The sequence below is a fragment of the Trachypithecus francoisi genome, unplaced genomic scaffold (genome assembly GCF_009764315.1).
Source record: "Trachypithecus francoisi isolate TF-2019V2 unplaced genomic scaffold, Tfra_2.0 Lachesis_group7, whole genome shotgun sequence".
In the NCBI taxonomy this organism is placed as follows: domain Eukaryota; kingdom Metazoa; phylum Chordata; class Mammalia; order Primates; family Cercopithecidae; genus Trachypithecus; species Trachypithecus francoisi.
In genome coordinates, this window is record NW_022681472.1 from 29,590,287 (window position 1) to 29,606,613 (window position 16,327).

At 41.3% G+C, this 16,327-nt stretch overlaps 1 protein-coding gene and 1 non-coding gene across 2 annotated transcripts in view; both read left to right on the forward strand.

Annotated features, from left to right (window-relative positions):
• LY96 (lymphocyte antigen 96) overlaps window positions 1-4,039 on the forward strand; it is a 46,762-nt gene extending 42,723 nt beyond the window's left edge. The window contains exon 5 of the mRNA XM_033202389.1: window positions 3,620-4,039. Coding sequence (XP_033058280.1) covers window positions 3,620-3,643 — 24 coding nt within the window. The 3' untranslated portion in view covers window positions 3,644-4,039. The remainder of the gene's footprint in view (window positions 1-3,619) is intronic.
• An 11,398-nt stretch (window positions 4,040-15,437) lies between these two features.
• On the forward strand, window positions 15,438-15,542 carry LOC117079766. The gene has a single exon (XR_004435607.1). It is a non-coding gene; the product is annotated as a U6 spliceosomal RNA (small nuclear RNA).
• The last annotated feature ends 785 nt before the right edge of the window (window positions 15,543-16,327 follow it).

The following is a 16,327-nucleotide window of genomic DNA, read 5'->3' on the forward strand; positions in this document are numbered from 1 at the left end:
GGCTGGAAGAGGTTTTGGAGCAACTGAGGATTTCTGGCTGGAGCTACCACCTGGTGTTATCCAAAGGCTTCTGGAGTGACCGCAGCTTCTGACCACCTGATGGGGTGTCATTAACAGGATCTCCACTTTTCCTATCATAATTTCCTCCTTTCCTGTCCACAACTACCATATCTCTCATCCTCTCTGTAAAATCTGGAGTATATGCCTCCTGCTGGTCTTTTCCACTTGGAGACCATTTCTCTTTCTTTTCTCTTCTGCCTATTAAACCTCTGCTCCAAAAAAGAACAAAAAACAGAAAGACACAGGATGTGTTTTTTTGCTAAAGAAAATGTAATTTTGCTGGGTGCAGTGGCTCACACCTGTAATCCCAGCACTTTGGGAGGCCAAGGTGGGTGGATCACAAGGTCAGGAGTTCAAGACTAGCCTGGTCAGTATGTTAAAACCCCGCTTCTACTAAAAATACAAAAATTAGCCTGGCGTGGTGGAGGGCACCTGTAGTCCCAGCTACTCAGGAGGCTGAGGCAAGAGAATTGCTTGAACCCAGGAGGTGGAGGTTGCGGTGAACTGAGATCATGCCACTACTGCACTCCAGCCTGGGCAACAGAGTGAGACTCCATCTCAAAAAAAAAAAAAAAAAAAAGTAATTTTTAAAAAATTAAGTGACTAAGAATTGCTTTAGAGTAAAGGAAAAATTATACAGATAAAACTAAATGGATAAAGAGAAAAACTAAGCTCAGGCAACAAAGTTACCTCTGAGATCTGTGGTTACCAAGAAGACAGTCAATGTGGAGGAAGGGCAAAATGAAGTAACCATTAAAACAAGAGGGTAGCCAGTCATGGTGGCTTCTGCCTGTAATTGCACCACTTTGGGAGGCTGAGGTGGGTAGGTCACCTGAGGTCAGGAGTTCCAGACTAGCCTGGCCAACATGGTGAAACCCTTGTCTCTACTAAAAATACAAAAATTAGCTGGGAGTGGTGGCACGCACCTATAATCCCAGTACTTTGGATGCTGAGGTGTGAGAATCTCTTGCACCTGGGAGGCGGAGGTTGCAGTGAGCCGAAATTGTGCCACTGCGCTCCAGCAAGGGTGGCAGGGCAAGATCCTGTCTCAAAAAACAAAATCAAAACAAACAAAAAAAACAGCCAACCAACCAAACAAAAAACCCAAAAAGCCACAGGGTGTTATGTAAAGAAATTGTTCCATTTTGTAGATTGGTATCATCATCTCCCTGAGAAACCTTTATTACAATTAAGGGAGGAGACCACCCGTCATACTGTCTTATGCCTCCAAATGAAGAAGAAGTAAAAACTAAAAGGCAGAAATGAAATCCACAGGCAGACAGCCCGGCACTGAACCCTGGGCCTGGTAGCTAAAGATCGACCCCTGACCGATTCCAGACATTGTATAGAAAAGCACTGTGAAATTCCCTGTCCTGTTCTGTTCTGTTCTGATTACTGGTGCATGCAGCCCCCAGTCACGTATCCTCTGCTTGCTCAATCAATCACGACCCTCTCATGCGGACCCCCTAGAGTTGTAAGCCCTTAAAAGGGACAGGAATTGCTCACTCAGGGAGCTCGGTTTTTGGAGACGTGAGTCTGCCGATGCTCCCAGCTGAATAAAGCCCTTTCCCTCTACAACTCAGTGTCTGAGGGGTTCTTGTCTGCAGCTCATCCTGCTACACAAAAAATTGTAAAAATAACTACTTTAAGGATAGAATCGTTAATTTTAAATGCTACAGAATGAAAGAGCTTGCTTGGGTTGATGCAGGACCCACAGCTCACTATTAAACAAATGCTGGTGAATGTATGTGATTGAAATACACAGGAGGTGATTCCTGAGAGAACAACAAGCCTAGTGTTTATCCTGAGAAGGAGATTGCCCAACTCTCCCTATAAAATGCCAAGTGGAACACCCCAGGTGAAGTAGTTGATATGCTTCATATGCAACCCACGTGGGACTGGCTTCATGGTGACCCAAATATTCTCCAACAAAAATTTCTATTACCCACGTCGTGGTAAATTGTGGGGTTTAGGGAGCCCTTTTTACATGAGCACCCTGGGTGACATTACTCCAGCAGAATCACAGGACTATGTGAGAAGCCTTATCAAATTTGCTGTCTCTTGTGGGTGTTACAGATGCTTAATAAAATATCAGGGGCAATTAACGAAAAAATAAATAAATAAAAGATGGGAAAAGAGAAAGGGAGTAAAAGAGCTCACTGCAGAAGGGTGACACAAATTTTTGGATGGTTATTAATAAATGAAATAAATAAAATGAAAATTTAGGGAGTTAAAACAAAGGCCTTTAAAACACTATTTGCTCCAGATTGGAAAATTTAAGAAAAATCCAAAGACAATGGTTATAATGAGAATGCTACGTTGCCTGTGGCAATAATGGGGCAAATTAAGATAAAGATTGACAAAAGGGACTGAGTGCCTTGGCCCAACCCCTGCTGGGGACCCATATCCTTTTGATATAGGGTCTTGCTACCTGACGAATGCAAGGAGGAGAATACTTGAGCAGAGGGCCTCTTGTTCCCCTAAGACTGATTCTAACTAGGTAGGAGCTGCTCTAGATTCTGCAGAGCCTGATAGACAGCTCCCATCTAACCAGAGCTGTTTCACTTGTGAACTTCCAAGGTGAACAAAGGACATCGTGTTTGGAAGGCTGCTGCTGTGGTTAAAGAGGAGTCAAGCAAATCTTTTTCCTTTGAATTATTTATAGTTTAGAGCAATTAAGTGAAGAATGTGTTTGTGAGCAAGTTTGCTTTTCTCTCTGAGCTCTCCAGAATTTCATGAGTATTCTGATTTTATGACAATATAGTTATTTTTCTTTCAAAACAGGACAATTGGAGACACTGTGTTTTTTTTTTTTTTTTCCCCAGGGCTTAGACTAGAATAACATATTGTTAGGCAAAGTTCCAGCAAAGCCAACTTAAAAGGAGCCTACGTGGCCAATTAATACTTGCTGCACTTTCTGTGAATAATCAGGCCAAGTATAATAAGCCTAAAACTTATTTTGCACATAAATTGGTCTTACTATAATTTCTCTTTAGGCTGGGTGCAGTGGCTCACACCTGTAATCCCAACCCTTTGGGAAGCCAAGGTGGGTGGATCACTTGAGGCCAGAAGTTTCATCAGCCTAGCCAACATGGAGAAACCTTGTCTCTACTAGAAAATACAAAAATTAGCCAGGTGTGGTGTGCACGCCTGTAACCCCAGTTACTCAGGAGGCTGAGGCATGAGAATTGTTTGAGCCTGGGAAATGGAGGTTGCAGTGAGCCAAGATTATACCACTGCACTCCAGCCTGGGCGATAAAGCGAGACTCTCTGCCTTTAAAAAAAAAAAAAATTCTTTAATAGAAAAGGAGAACTAGAGAGAGAGGTTGTTTCAAAGGAAAAGTGTAACACTTTTTATTAGATTTCAGCCCCAACTTTTGTTTTTGAGTGCAGATTGAATCATGAATTATATAATCCTCTAAAGAGTGCCATGTTAGCATTTTTCTTCATATTTTTAGTTGGTGCCCTAATGGAATAGGTTCCTTTTTCTATTCTGACACACAAATACTCTTGGTTTTCAAAAATATTGTTTTTTATTTTTCCTTGTTTTATCTCCAAGGAAACCAGAATCATGGTATTCTGAAGAGTAGAGATGCGAATCTCCCTCATTTGGCATCACACTGGCTCCAATTTGCTTTTCACTGAAAATGCCCTGCTGCTAAGACTGTACAAACATCCTCCCTCTAGGCCTGGAGACTGTCATGGAAGAGGTGAGCATATGAGACTGTAAGGGCCAGTTTTGAGGGACAGAATTAAGTCCAAGTCAGACCCTCCAAATCAAGGATGGGTACAAAGATGCCTAAACAGCCAGTAAAACAAGGGACTTTGCCTTCTGAGCTGTTATGTGGCACCTTTTCTAATTCCTGTAGAATTAAAGGAAGATAATTACAGACAGGGTAAAGATACCTTGTGACAAAGCCTCCTGGGTACAAAATTCCCAGTTATGAGTTGTGAAGATAGATATATATTTAAAAACTTTTTGTTTCAGAACAATGTTTGCGTTTTGTATAGCTAATTGCTCAAAGTTTGTAACTAAACCCAAGATTACTGTAGCTCAAGGCATAGAAGTTAAAGATAAGTCAGTTTTGTTACCTTGCCTTCGGCTTTTTGATTACTGACTTTTTACGTAAAAACATTTTTTTTAAGGGATAATGAATGCCTATCCATGTCTATTCCTATCTGGACATTTAATTGGCTATAAGTCTTTTGACTCTAAGTCCCTTGGCTTAGAGTTCTTTTGATTCTAAGTCCCTTGGCTATACCAAGAGACTGATTTGAGTGGTAACTCCAGTTCTCCTTCATATTAATTAAACTTTCCTTACTGCAGTGCCATGGTCTCAGTCAACTGCAGTGGGCAAGAAGAACATATCAGGCAATTGATTACACATTAAGCTCTCTGAGTAGCTCTGTGGAGTCCCCTCTCACTTAGCTTTGAGGTAGAGCAGGTTTTTACCTAACCCTGTTTCAGTCCTTACGGGGAGGGGTTTGGAAACAGGACTCACAGCATAGCTTTCTCTAAAAATATCCTCCGCAAACCCTCTCTCTTAGATTTTCTCTTGGATTAAAAGATTCTTTGACCTTCTAATGTGCTTGATGTGAGGACAGGGTTCAGAGCTGTGGAATGGATTATGAGACATGTCATGTTTCCTGCTCTTTTTCTGATGTACACCACATTTCTACTCCAGGGTGGATCTTGATTTGCTAGGTCAGCCATGTGAAGTATTCCCAGGGTATGGTTAATTGGTCTGGTTTGTCACATGACTGAGGTTGGCTCAATCAGAAGGGATGGACACAAATTCCTTGGTTGTCTCACTAGATGTAAACAAGGAGGAATGTTGCCCGCATTTCTGTGGACAATCATCTGATGACCATGAAAGGGAATTAGCATCTGGATGAAGCTGATACTGTGAACAGAAGAATGGTTAGTCTAAAAAAATAAGAGCCTGGCGTGGTGGGTCACACCTGTAAACCCAGCACTTTGGAGGCTGAGGTGGGAGAATTGCTTGAACCCAAGAATTCAAGACCAGCCTGGGCAACATTGTGAGACTCTATCTCTCCAAAAAATAAAATAAAATTTAGCCAAGCATGGCAGCACCTGCCTGTAGTCACAGCTACTCAGGAGGCTGAGGTGAAATGATAGCTTGATCCCAGAAGTTTGAAGCTTCAGTGAGCTGAGATTGCACCACTGCACATCAGCCAGGGCAACAGAGTGAGACTCTGTTTCAAAAATAAAATTTTAAATAATTTTTAAAAATTAAAAAAATAATAACTCAAATTGCAGATACTGTGGGGTCATTGAATCACCCAAGCCTGGGTCTTGCCATTCTTCTGGACTTTCTGGTTATTGCTTTAGTGAATTGGAGTCAGAATTTTATTATCTGCACCTAAGAGCATTCTAGTTGATTCACAGCTAAATTGTCTTACCATTCCCGTCTGAGTTTCCCCATTGCTTTCAGCCCTTCTCTTGCTAAATGGTTGCAGGGCTAACTTATCCATTAGGTAGAGTAAGCACAGTGCCGACAGTCCTCAAAAATGTTTTGTTTTAAAAAAATTTTAATTTTTAATTCTTGTGGGTATGTGGTAGGTGTATATATTTAATGTTTACATGAGAAATTTTTTTAAATCAAAATAGACTTCCAAGAATACATAAGGTATTTTGATACAGATATGCAATGTGTAATAATCACATCAGGATAAATGGGGTATACATCAGCTCAATCATTCATCCTTTTTGTTACAAACAATCCAATTATACTCTTTTTGTCATTTAAAAATATACAATTAAATTATTTTTTATTATAGTCACTCTGCTGTGCTACCAAATATTAGGTATTATTCATCTTTTAAACTATTTTTTTTGTACCCATTAACCAACCCCATTCCTCTGTGCCACCCCCTGTTCCCAGCCTCTGGTAACCGTCCTACTCTCTATCTCCATCAGTTCAATTGTTTTAATTTTAGCTCCCATAAATAAGTGAGAGCATGTGAAGTTTGTCTTTCTGTGCCTAGATTATTTCAATTAGCATAATGACCTCCAGTTCCATTCATGTTGTTGCAAATAATAGGATCTTGTTCTTGCTCTTATTTTTTTATTTTTAATTTAATTTAATTTTTACATAGAGATGGGGTCTTACTATATTGACCAGGCTGGTCTTGATCTCTTGGCCTCAGGGGAGGCCTACCGTCTCAGCTTCCCAAAGTGCTGGGATTATAGGCATGAGCTGGGATTATAGGCACCCAGACTCTCATTCTTTTTTGTGGCTAAATAGTATTCTATTGTGTAAATGGTCCACATTTTCTTTATCCATTCATCTGTTGATGGACATTTATGTTGCTTTCAAATCTTGGCTATTGTGAATAGTGCTGCAATAAACATGGGCGTGCAGTTATCTTTTTGATATACTGATTTCCTTTCTTTTGGATAATCCAGTGGGATTGCTGGATTATACGGTAGCTCTATTTTCAGTTTTTGGAGGAAACTCAAAGATGTTCTCCACAGTGGTTATACTAATTTACATTCACACCAACAGTGTATGAAGGTTCTCTTTTCTCTATATCCTTGCCAGCATTTGTTATTGCCTGATATTTAGATAAAAGCCATTTAACTGGGGTGAGATGATATCTCATTGTAGTTTTGATTTACATTTCTCTGATGATCAATGATGTCAAACACCTTTTCTTTCTTTTTTTTTTTTTTTTTTTGAGGCAGAGTTTCACTCTTGTTGCCTAGGCTAGAGTGCAATGGCATGATCTCAGCTCACCGCAACCTCTGCCTCCCAGGTTCAAGCAATTCTCCTGCCTCAGCCTCCCTAGTAGCTGGGATTATAGGCATGTGCCACCACGCCCAGCTAATTTTGTATTTTTAGTAGAGACCGGGTTTCTCCATGTTGGTCAGGCTGGTCTCGAACTCCCAACCTCAGGTGATCCACGCGCCTTGGCCTCCCAAAGTGCAGGGATTACAGGCATGAGCCACCATGCCTGGCCAATCGAACACCTTTTCATACAGCCTTTTTGACATCTGTATGTCTTCTTTTGAGAAATGTCTGTTAAAGTCTTTTGCTCATTTAAAAATTAAATTATTAGATTTTTTTTCCCTGTAGAGTTACTTGAGCTCCTTATATATTCTGGTTAGATAGGTAGTTTGCAAATATTTTCTTTCATTCTGTGGGTTGTCTCTTCATTTTGTTGATTGTTTCCTTGCTGTGCAGCTCTTTTTAACTTGATGTGATCCTATGTAGGGTCCAGCCCTACAGGGCTTAGAGGGTGTTCTCCCCGTGTGTAGAGATGAGAGACTGTAATAAAAAAAGACACAAAACAAAGAGATAAAGAGAAAGCAGCTGGGCCCCGGGGACCACTACCATCAAGACACGGAGACCGGTAGTGGCCCTGAACGGCTGGGTGTGCTGATACTTATTGCATACAAGACAAGGGGGGCAGGGTAAGGAGGGTGGATATTCTAAGTGATTGATAAGGTGAAGCAAGTCACGTGATCATAGGACGGGGGCCCTTCCCTTTTAGGTAGCCAAAGCAGAGAGAGAAGGCAGCATATGTCAGCATTTTCTTCTATGCACTTATAAGAAAGATCAAAGACTTTAAGACTTTCTCTGTTTATTCTACCACTATCTACTATGAACTTCAAAGAGGAACCAGGAGTACAGGAGGAACATGAAAGTGGACAAGGAGTGTGACCATTGAAGCACAGCACCATGGGGAGGGGTTTAGGCCTCTGGATGACTGTGGGCAGGCCTGGATAATATCCAGACTCACACAAGAAGCTGGTGGAGCAGAGTGTTCCCTGACTCCTCCAAGGAAAGGAGACTCCCTTTTGTGGTCTACTAAGTAATGGGTGTCTTCCCAGGCACTGGCATTACCACTTGACCAAGGAGCCCTCAAGTGGCCCCTATGCGGGTGTGACAGAAGGCTCACCTCTTGGCTTCTAGGTCACTTCTCACAACATCCCTTCAGTACTCAACCTGCCAGTTATTCCTAGGTTATATTAGTAATGCAACAAAGAGTAATATTAAAAGCTAATGATTGATAATGTCCACGATCATCTCTATATCTAATTTGTATCATAACTATTCTTAATCTAACTATTTTCTTTATTATACCGAAACAGCTTGTGCCTTCAGTCTCTTGCCTCAGCACCTAGGTAATCTTTTGCCCACAATCCTATTTGTCCATTTTTGGTTTGGTTGCCTGTGCTTGTGGGGTATTACTCAAGAAATCTTTGCCTAGACCAGTGTCCTGGAGAGTTTCTTCAATGTTTTCTTGTAGTAGTTTCATAGTATGAGGTCTTAGATTTGTCTTTAATCTATTTTGATTTGATTTGTATACATAATGAGAGACAGAGGTCTAGTTTCATTCTTCTGCTTATGGATATCCAGTTTTCCCAGCACCATTTATTGAAGAGACTATTCTTTCCCCATGTATGTTCTTGGTTGCCTTGTCAAAAATCAGTTCACTATAGATGTATGAATTTATTTCTGGGTTTTCTATTCTGTTCCATTACTCTATGTGTCTGGTTTTTTTTTTTTTTTTTGATGGACTCTCGCTCTGCCACCCAGGTTGGAGTGCAGTAGCATGATCTCAGCTCACTGCAACCTCCACCTCCTGGTTTCAAGTGATTCTTCTGTCTCAGCCTCCCAAGTAGCTGGGACTACAGGCATGTGCTACCATGCCTGGCTAATTTTTTGTATTTTTAGTAGAGACGGGGTTTCACCGTGTTAGCCAGGATGGTCTCGATCTCCTGACCTCATGATCAACCCGCCTTCTTGCAACTTTTCTATAAATTTGAAACTATTATGAATCTGAGATTATTTAAATATTTATTTAAAATTAGTGTTGCGGGAAGTCAGGGACCCCGAACAGAGAGACCAGCTGGAGCTGCGGCACAGGAATAAAAATTGTGAAGGTTTCATTTTAATATGGACATATATCAGTTCCCAAATAATACTTTTATAATTTCTTATGCCTGTCTTTACTTCGATCTCTGAACATAAATTGTGAAGATTTCATTTTAATATGGACATTTGTCAATTCCCAAAATTAATACTTTTATAATTTCTTATGGCTGTCTTTACTTTAATCTCTTAATCCTGTTATCTTCATAAGCTGAGAATGTACATCACCTCAGAACTACTATTGTGTTAACTGTAGAAATTGATTGCAAAACATGTGTGTTTGAACAATATGAAATCAGTGCACCTTGAAAAAGAACAGAATAACAGTGATTTTCAGGGAACAAAGGAAGACAACCATAAGGTCTGACTGCCTGCGGGGTTGGGCAGAATAAAGCCATATTTTTCTTCTTGCAGAGAGCCTACAAATGGATGTGCAAGTAGGGAAGATACCACTAAATTGTTTTCCTAGTAAGGAATGTTAATAATTAAGACCCTGGGAAAGGAATGCATTCCTGGGGGGAGGTCTATAAACGGCTTCTCTGGGAGTGCCTGTCTTATGCGATTGAGATAAGGACTGAAATACGCCCTGGTCTCCTGCAGTAGCCTCAGACTTATTAGGGTGGGGAAAAAACTCTGCCCTGGTAAATATGAGGTCAGACAGGTTTTTGCTCTTGAACCCTGTTTTCTGTTGTTTAAGATGTTTATTAAGACAATATGTGCACAGCTGAACATAGACCCTTATCAGTAGTTCTGTTTTGCCTTTTGTCGTGTTTCCTCAGAAGCATGTGATCTTTGTTCTCCCTTTTGCCCTTTGAAGCATGTGATCTTGTGACCTACTCCCTGTTCTTGCACCTCCTCCTTTTTTGAAATCCTTAAGAAAACTTGCTGGTTTTGCAGCTCAGGTGGGCATCACGGTCCTGCTGATATGTGATGTCACCCCTGGAGGCCCAGCTGTAAAATTCCTCTCTTTGTACTCTTTCTCTTTATTTCTCAGCTGGCCAAATAGGATTGTGGGCAAAAGATTACCTAGGTGCTGAGACAAGACATTGAAGGCACAAACTGTTTCAGTATAATAAACAAAATAGTTAGAATAAGTTGGCCGACACTTATGGAAAATAGAAAGAACCTACATTGAAATATTGGGAGCGGCTTCCCCCAATAAATTAGCTAAAACTAAACATATTTAAGTTAATTAAAAACAACAAAGGCATGCATGCATTACTGCGTACTTTTCTAGTCAAACTAACAGAATTTGAGACTGGGGCTGGGCACGGAGGCTCACGCCTGTAATCCCAACACTTTTTCCAGGTTGAGGTTGACTGGAATTTGCTCATATTAGTTGCCAAGGAGGTTGACACATGTATATTTGTCATTTTTTAATTGGCCTTATCTGCTTCAGTTGGCATATCTGCTTATTGTTGGATACTTGGATTACACACACTGGTTGAAAATATAAACAATACTATGAAGATCTTAATATAAATTAACTTAAAAAAATTAATGATATAAATGAACTCTTTCATCATCATTCATAGATGATAAAAATTGATGAATGCCTAATTAACTAAAAGAGGACACTTAGGCATGTAAAATTAAAAATGAAAGTTTTAGCATCTTAATATTGTTTCATTTTTATCTTTGAGACATGGTCTGGCTGTTGCCTAGGCTGAAATGCAATGGTGCCATCATGGCTCACTGCAGCCTCGACCTCCCAGGCTCAAGTGATCTTCCTGTCTCAGCCCTCCAAGTAGTTGGGAGGTTGTCCAGGCTGGTCTCACACTCGTGGGCTAAAGGGATCCTCCTACCTCAGCCTCCTAAAGTGCTGGGATTGTAAGCATAAGCCACCAAGCCAGAGCAGCATTGTAAAGTTTAAAACAATGGCCAGTGCCAGAGCAAACATGAGAAAGGTAAATAACACTTAGTAAGCAAGGTGGAAACATGTATGTTATTTTCTTTTGTACATTAAGAAAAATTTATTTCTTTTTCTTTTTTTTTATAAGATCTCACTGTCACCCAGGCTGGAGTGCAGTAGCACAATTATATCTCACTGTAACCTCCAACTCCTAGGCTCAAGCAATTCTTCTGCCTTAGCCTCCTAAGTAGCTGAGACTACAGGCATGCACCACCATGTACAGCTAATTTAAAAAAAATTATTTTGTAGAAATGGGGTCTTGATAAGTTGCCCAGGCTGGTCTTGAATTCCTGAGCTCAGGCAATCCTTCTGCCTTGGCCTCCCAAAGCTGGGATTATAGCTGTGAGTCACTGTACCCATCCCAATGTATGTAATATGTTCTTACAACTTAGCCAGAGAGGCTGTATAATGTGAGTCAAAAATTAGATAAACATCAAGATGTTGGCAGAGTGAGAAAAAAATTAGAGCTGATCAGAGCATGGGAAGAGGGCAAAGCAAATGGAGATGGTGGTGAGGGACCTTTGGAAGCTGAAGGGCTCACAGACTCACATTACCTTTTCATTCTTTTCTCCTTCAAAAATTCAAAGATGAAGAATTTTTTTTCTCTGAGCAAATTATCCCATTTAAACATTCATGAATTAACCACATTAACCTACTTTCAATGCAAAAAAGAAAAATGGTTTCTGTCTCCTACATTTTAGCTGCCTTGTCAGTGGGTTGTCAAGTTGAAGGATTTCTTTTACATTCCTATGAATCCCTTATTCTCTATGAACGAAACTTTACTTCGAAATGGAAAGTAGGTTTGGGTTCATCTTTGATTTTTGGCTCACATTATACAACCTCTGTGGTTAAGCTGTGGGAATGTATAAAATTCCTGTCAGCCATTGCTGGGGCTTCAGAGCATGACTGGGTGGTGCCCAGGTGGGCAGAGCACTGTCTGATAATCTTTGCTCCCTAATAACTGAAATCCAGAATAGATGATATTCTCCATTCATTCAAAATGCCTGTCCTGTGCTTCATGCAGAGGATACAAACAGAAAAACACTTGGTCCCTGTCTTCAGGGCATTCACAGGCTTGTCAGTCCAGGTATTAGAGAGGATAAAAAATGAAACAAGCAATAATCAATGGGAAAAAGCTGTTTCATGCCTTAACATGACATAAATATAAAAACCATACAGGGAACAACAGATGAAAATAAAAACACAAAGGCTACAATAAATGCCAATGACAAAAACAAAGGCACTGTTCAGTTCTACTTGACAGCAAACAGATTTAGGACTCAAACTCTGATGCATTTTAAGGTTCTAGGTCTACTGTTTAAAAAATCCAAAAAATGTTATCCAAGTCTGAATACATTAACGAGACACTGTAAAAGCTTTCAGCTGTAAGGTATTATTACTGTGTCAGTCAGAGTCCTTGAAGAAAACAGAAGACACAGTTAAACTGGGGTTACTTAAGGAGAGTTTAATAAAGGGAATATTTACAGAGCTGTGGACAAGGTGTAGGAAAACATGAATAGTGCAGTCCCCCAGTGTTAGTAGTAGAGTGAGGCCCCATTATTGCTCGAATCTAAAGGGTCAAGGGTGGGAGAACCAGGAGACAGAGGGGGCCTGTCTGAGAGTAGCAAAAGGTGAAGACTACCCCCCTTCACCTCCTTTATGTAACTAACCAGCTGGAAGTAACCCTACGGGGAGGGATCGCACTGTTACACCCTCAGATCTCCTGCTGGGCTCCCCATTGCTGGACCCACTGGAACCAGAAGACAAGGGAGCCAGCTGATCTAGTCTATACGGGTCAGCTTCCCAGAGCACAGAGGACAGTGGAGAAGGGTAGAGAGCATCTGGAGGGGTGAATGGAAGATGTCCAGAACTAGGCTGGGCACAGTGGCTCGTGCCTGAAATCCCAGCACTTTCAGAGGTCAAGGCAGGTGGATCACCTGAGGTCAGGAGTTTGAGACAAGCCTGGACAACACAGTGAAACCCCGTCTCTACTAAAAATACAAAAATTAGTTGGGTATGGTAGCATGCACCTGTAGTCCCAGCTACTTGGGAGGCTGAGGCACAAGAATCACTTAAATCCGGGAGGCGGAGGTTGCAGTGAGCTGAGATTGTGCTACTGCACTCAGGCCTGGGTGACACAGTGAGACTCCTGAAAAAAAAAAAAAAAAAAGAAGATGCCCAGAACAACTAAGTGACCAAGAATCTGACAGTCAAGTGTTCACAAAGACCTTTGCAACACCTTCTCAGTCAATATTTGACAACTCCCAGAACTGGTAATTTAATGGTTACTGAATGTGGATAGCAAAACTTTAACAGCATACCCACCAAAAATCTTGCTATTTATTAGGAACACATTTTTCAAGTTAGTAAGGCAGTGTAAGTTGAAGAAGAAAATTCTGCATACCAAAAGTACTCTTCTGTGCTTTTTTCAAAACAGAATATAAATATGCACACCCCCCACACAAGAAAACCCCAGACAGGATACATGAACATTTTCTGATATTAACAATAAACACAAAGCCATTCTGAACTTGTTTTTTGGTGGCATATGATCAATAACAAAGACTGAGAGCTATACTAAGAAACAAAGGCTATTCTTAAATAACACACCCTCTGCTAATTGTGAAGGGTAAACTATGATCGATCTTTATAATCCTTCACCTTCTCTTCCAGCAATCCCCCTTCTCTTTCCTATATGCGTGTTTTTCTAAATTAGAACTTATCTCTTATGGCTTTTTGGGGGAAGTGAACATTTTTACTGACCCACCCATTCTCATTCTCATTCTTTTTTTTTTTTTTTTTTTGAGACCGAGTCTCACTCTGTCACCCAGGCTGGAGTGCAGGGGCACGATCTTGGCTCATTGCAACCTCCATTTCCTGGGTTCAAGCCATTCTCCTGCCTCAGCCTCCTGAGTATCTGGGATTACAGGCGCACACCACCACACCCAGGTAATTTTTGTATTTTTAGTTGAGACGGGGTTTCACCATGTTGGCCAGGCTGGTCTCAAGTGATCTGCCCGCCTCAGCCTCCCAAAGCGCTGGGATTACAGGTGTGAGCCACAGCTCCCGGCCCTGACCCATTCATTCTACATGGATTTTCTATATGAAAAGATTTGGTCCTGAATTCATGGAAGAGCCTGTCTTCTGCACTAGAGGGACTATTTCTTCCTTAATACACTTTCTGGCACAATAGCACAGACTCAAACATCATCTGACTTCTTTGCACAGCCAGGAAGGTGTGGTGGAGTCTGTTTCTCACACTGTGCTTCTGTCCCCACAACTTATGGGTAAGCGTGGAGGCAGAGGGTTCAGGAGCATTTCTCCACCAGAATCAGGGTACAGGAGGAAGAATATCTTAGCAGGTCAAGTTGGCTGTCTACTTTGAAAGTTGGGTAAAGCATCGTGCCCAGTAATACAATCTTTGTGCACAAGATACAAGAGAAAAGCTATTCTGCTACCCCAGTGCAATGCCAGGGGACTGGTAAATAAATTATGGCAATACTGGTAGAACACCCTCTAACCTGGCTTTGTGTCCTGGCTCAGCCACTAATTGTGTGCCTAAAGCCAGAGTTTTCACATCTCTAAAACACAGTTAATAATACTTACCTCCTCACGTGGTTGTGAATTTCTTTCTAGACTGCTGCGGTATTATCCAAACCATAATCCTAACCGTAATCCCAACTAGAGCAATGTATCTGAAACACAAATCTGATAATATCATTACCCTGCTTAAAATATTTTAACAGTTTCCCACTGCTTTTTTTTTTTCTTTTTAATGAGACAGGATCTCATTCTGTCTCCCCCGGCTGGAGTGCCGTGGCATAATCACAGCTCACAGCTTACTGCAGCTTTGACTTTCTTGGCTCAAACAATCCTCCCACTTCAGCCTCCTGAGTATTTGGGACCACAGGTACATACCACCACACAGCTAACTTTTCTTTTGGGTGAGGGTCTTCCTATGTTGCTCAGGCTGGTCTCGAACTCCTTGGACTCAAGCCCACCTGGTCTTAGAATGAAGACTCACATCTCTGATATGGCCTTCAAGTCCTTGGAGCCTGGCATCAGCTACCACCATTATTTTAATACATTCTTACTCTAGGCTCTAAGCCACAGTGGCCTTTGTTTAGTCCTTTTTTTTTTTTTTTTTTGAGACAGAGTTTTGCTCTTGTCGCCTAGGCTGGAGTACAGTGGCGCAGTCTTGGCTCACTGAAACCTCCTCCTCTCAGGTTCAAGCAATTCTCCTGTCTCAGCCTCCAGAGTAGCTGGGATTACAGGCATCTGCCACCATGCCCAGGTAGTTTTTGTGCCCAGGTAATTTTTGTAAATCTGGTGTGGGCCTAAGCAGCCCAGGACTTGTCTGGAGGCTCCGATGTTGGGAACCCAGGATGCTTCTGCCTTGTTGGGCTCCCTAGCATGCTTTGGGTGATGCTCTGCCACATCCACATTCCAGCCAGTGGAAGGAAGAAAGAGAAAAGGAAGGAAACAGCTGCTCTTTATAAAAGCATGACTCAGGAATTGCACTCATTACTTTACTCACCTTTTACTGATCAGAACTTGGTCATGTGCTTGCTTCTGTAGCACATATACTAAAATTGGAACCATACAGAGATTAGCTAAGGCCCCAGTGCAAGGATGACATGCAAATTCGTGAAGTGGTCTGTGTGAAGGAAAGAGAGAGAGAGAGAGAGAGAGAGAGAGAGAGGAGAGAGAGAGAGAGAGAGGAAGGAAGAGGAAGGAAGGAAGGAAAAGAAAAAGAAAAGGAGAAAGAAAGAGAATGAACGAATGAACGAACTTGGTCACGTGGCTACACTCAGAAGGGAGGGCTACACTTGTAAGGGAGGCTCAGAAAAGTAGCCTTTATTTTAGCTGCCTTGTGCATAGCTGTGTACCTGGAACTCTGTTATTGTAGATAAAGTGAGTGGATATGAGGACACCTAGTGGTCCCTGGAGCAGAACGCCCAACTTAGATTAATTAGTGTGATTATTGATTAATAGCTATCTTACCCCACTAGACTGTATCTCCACAAGAGCAGGAACCGTATGTGTTTTTGCTCACCATTGTATCTTTACCATCTATTCCAGTGCCTGGCACACAGTGGGATCTTAATAAACATTTGTTGAATACATGCATGAATGAATCAGGTCCCTACCTCTTGCTATCCCTGTCATGCTTGACACTCCAGCCAGACCACACCACTTGTGATTGCCTAGCAATGTATTCATTATCAATTAAAAATAAATCACTGCTAATCTGGTAAACAAAGAAAGTCATCTCACTATTGCTTACATTTCTTTGGTGAGTTTTCAGGTGATACACATTTTCACATCTTTATTTATACTTCTCATTTTGAGATTTGACATGATAGCATGTCAATTCTGATAGCATCACCTGAGGTACATGAAGATACATGATAACATCACCTGAGGTACATGAAGAGCTTGACACGGCTGA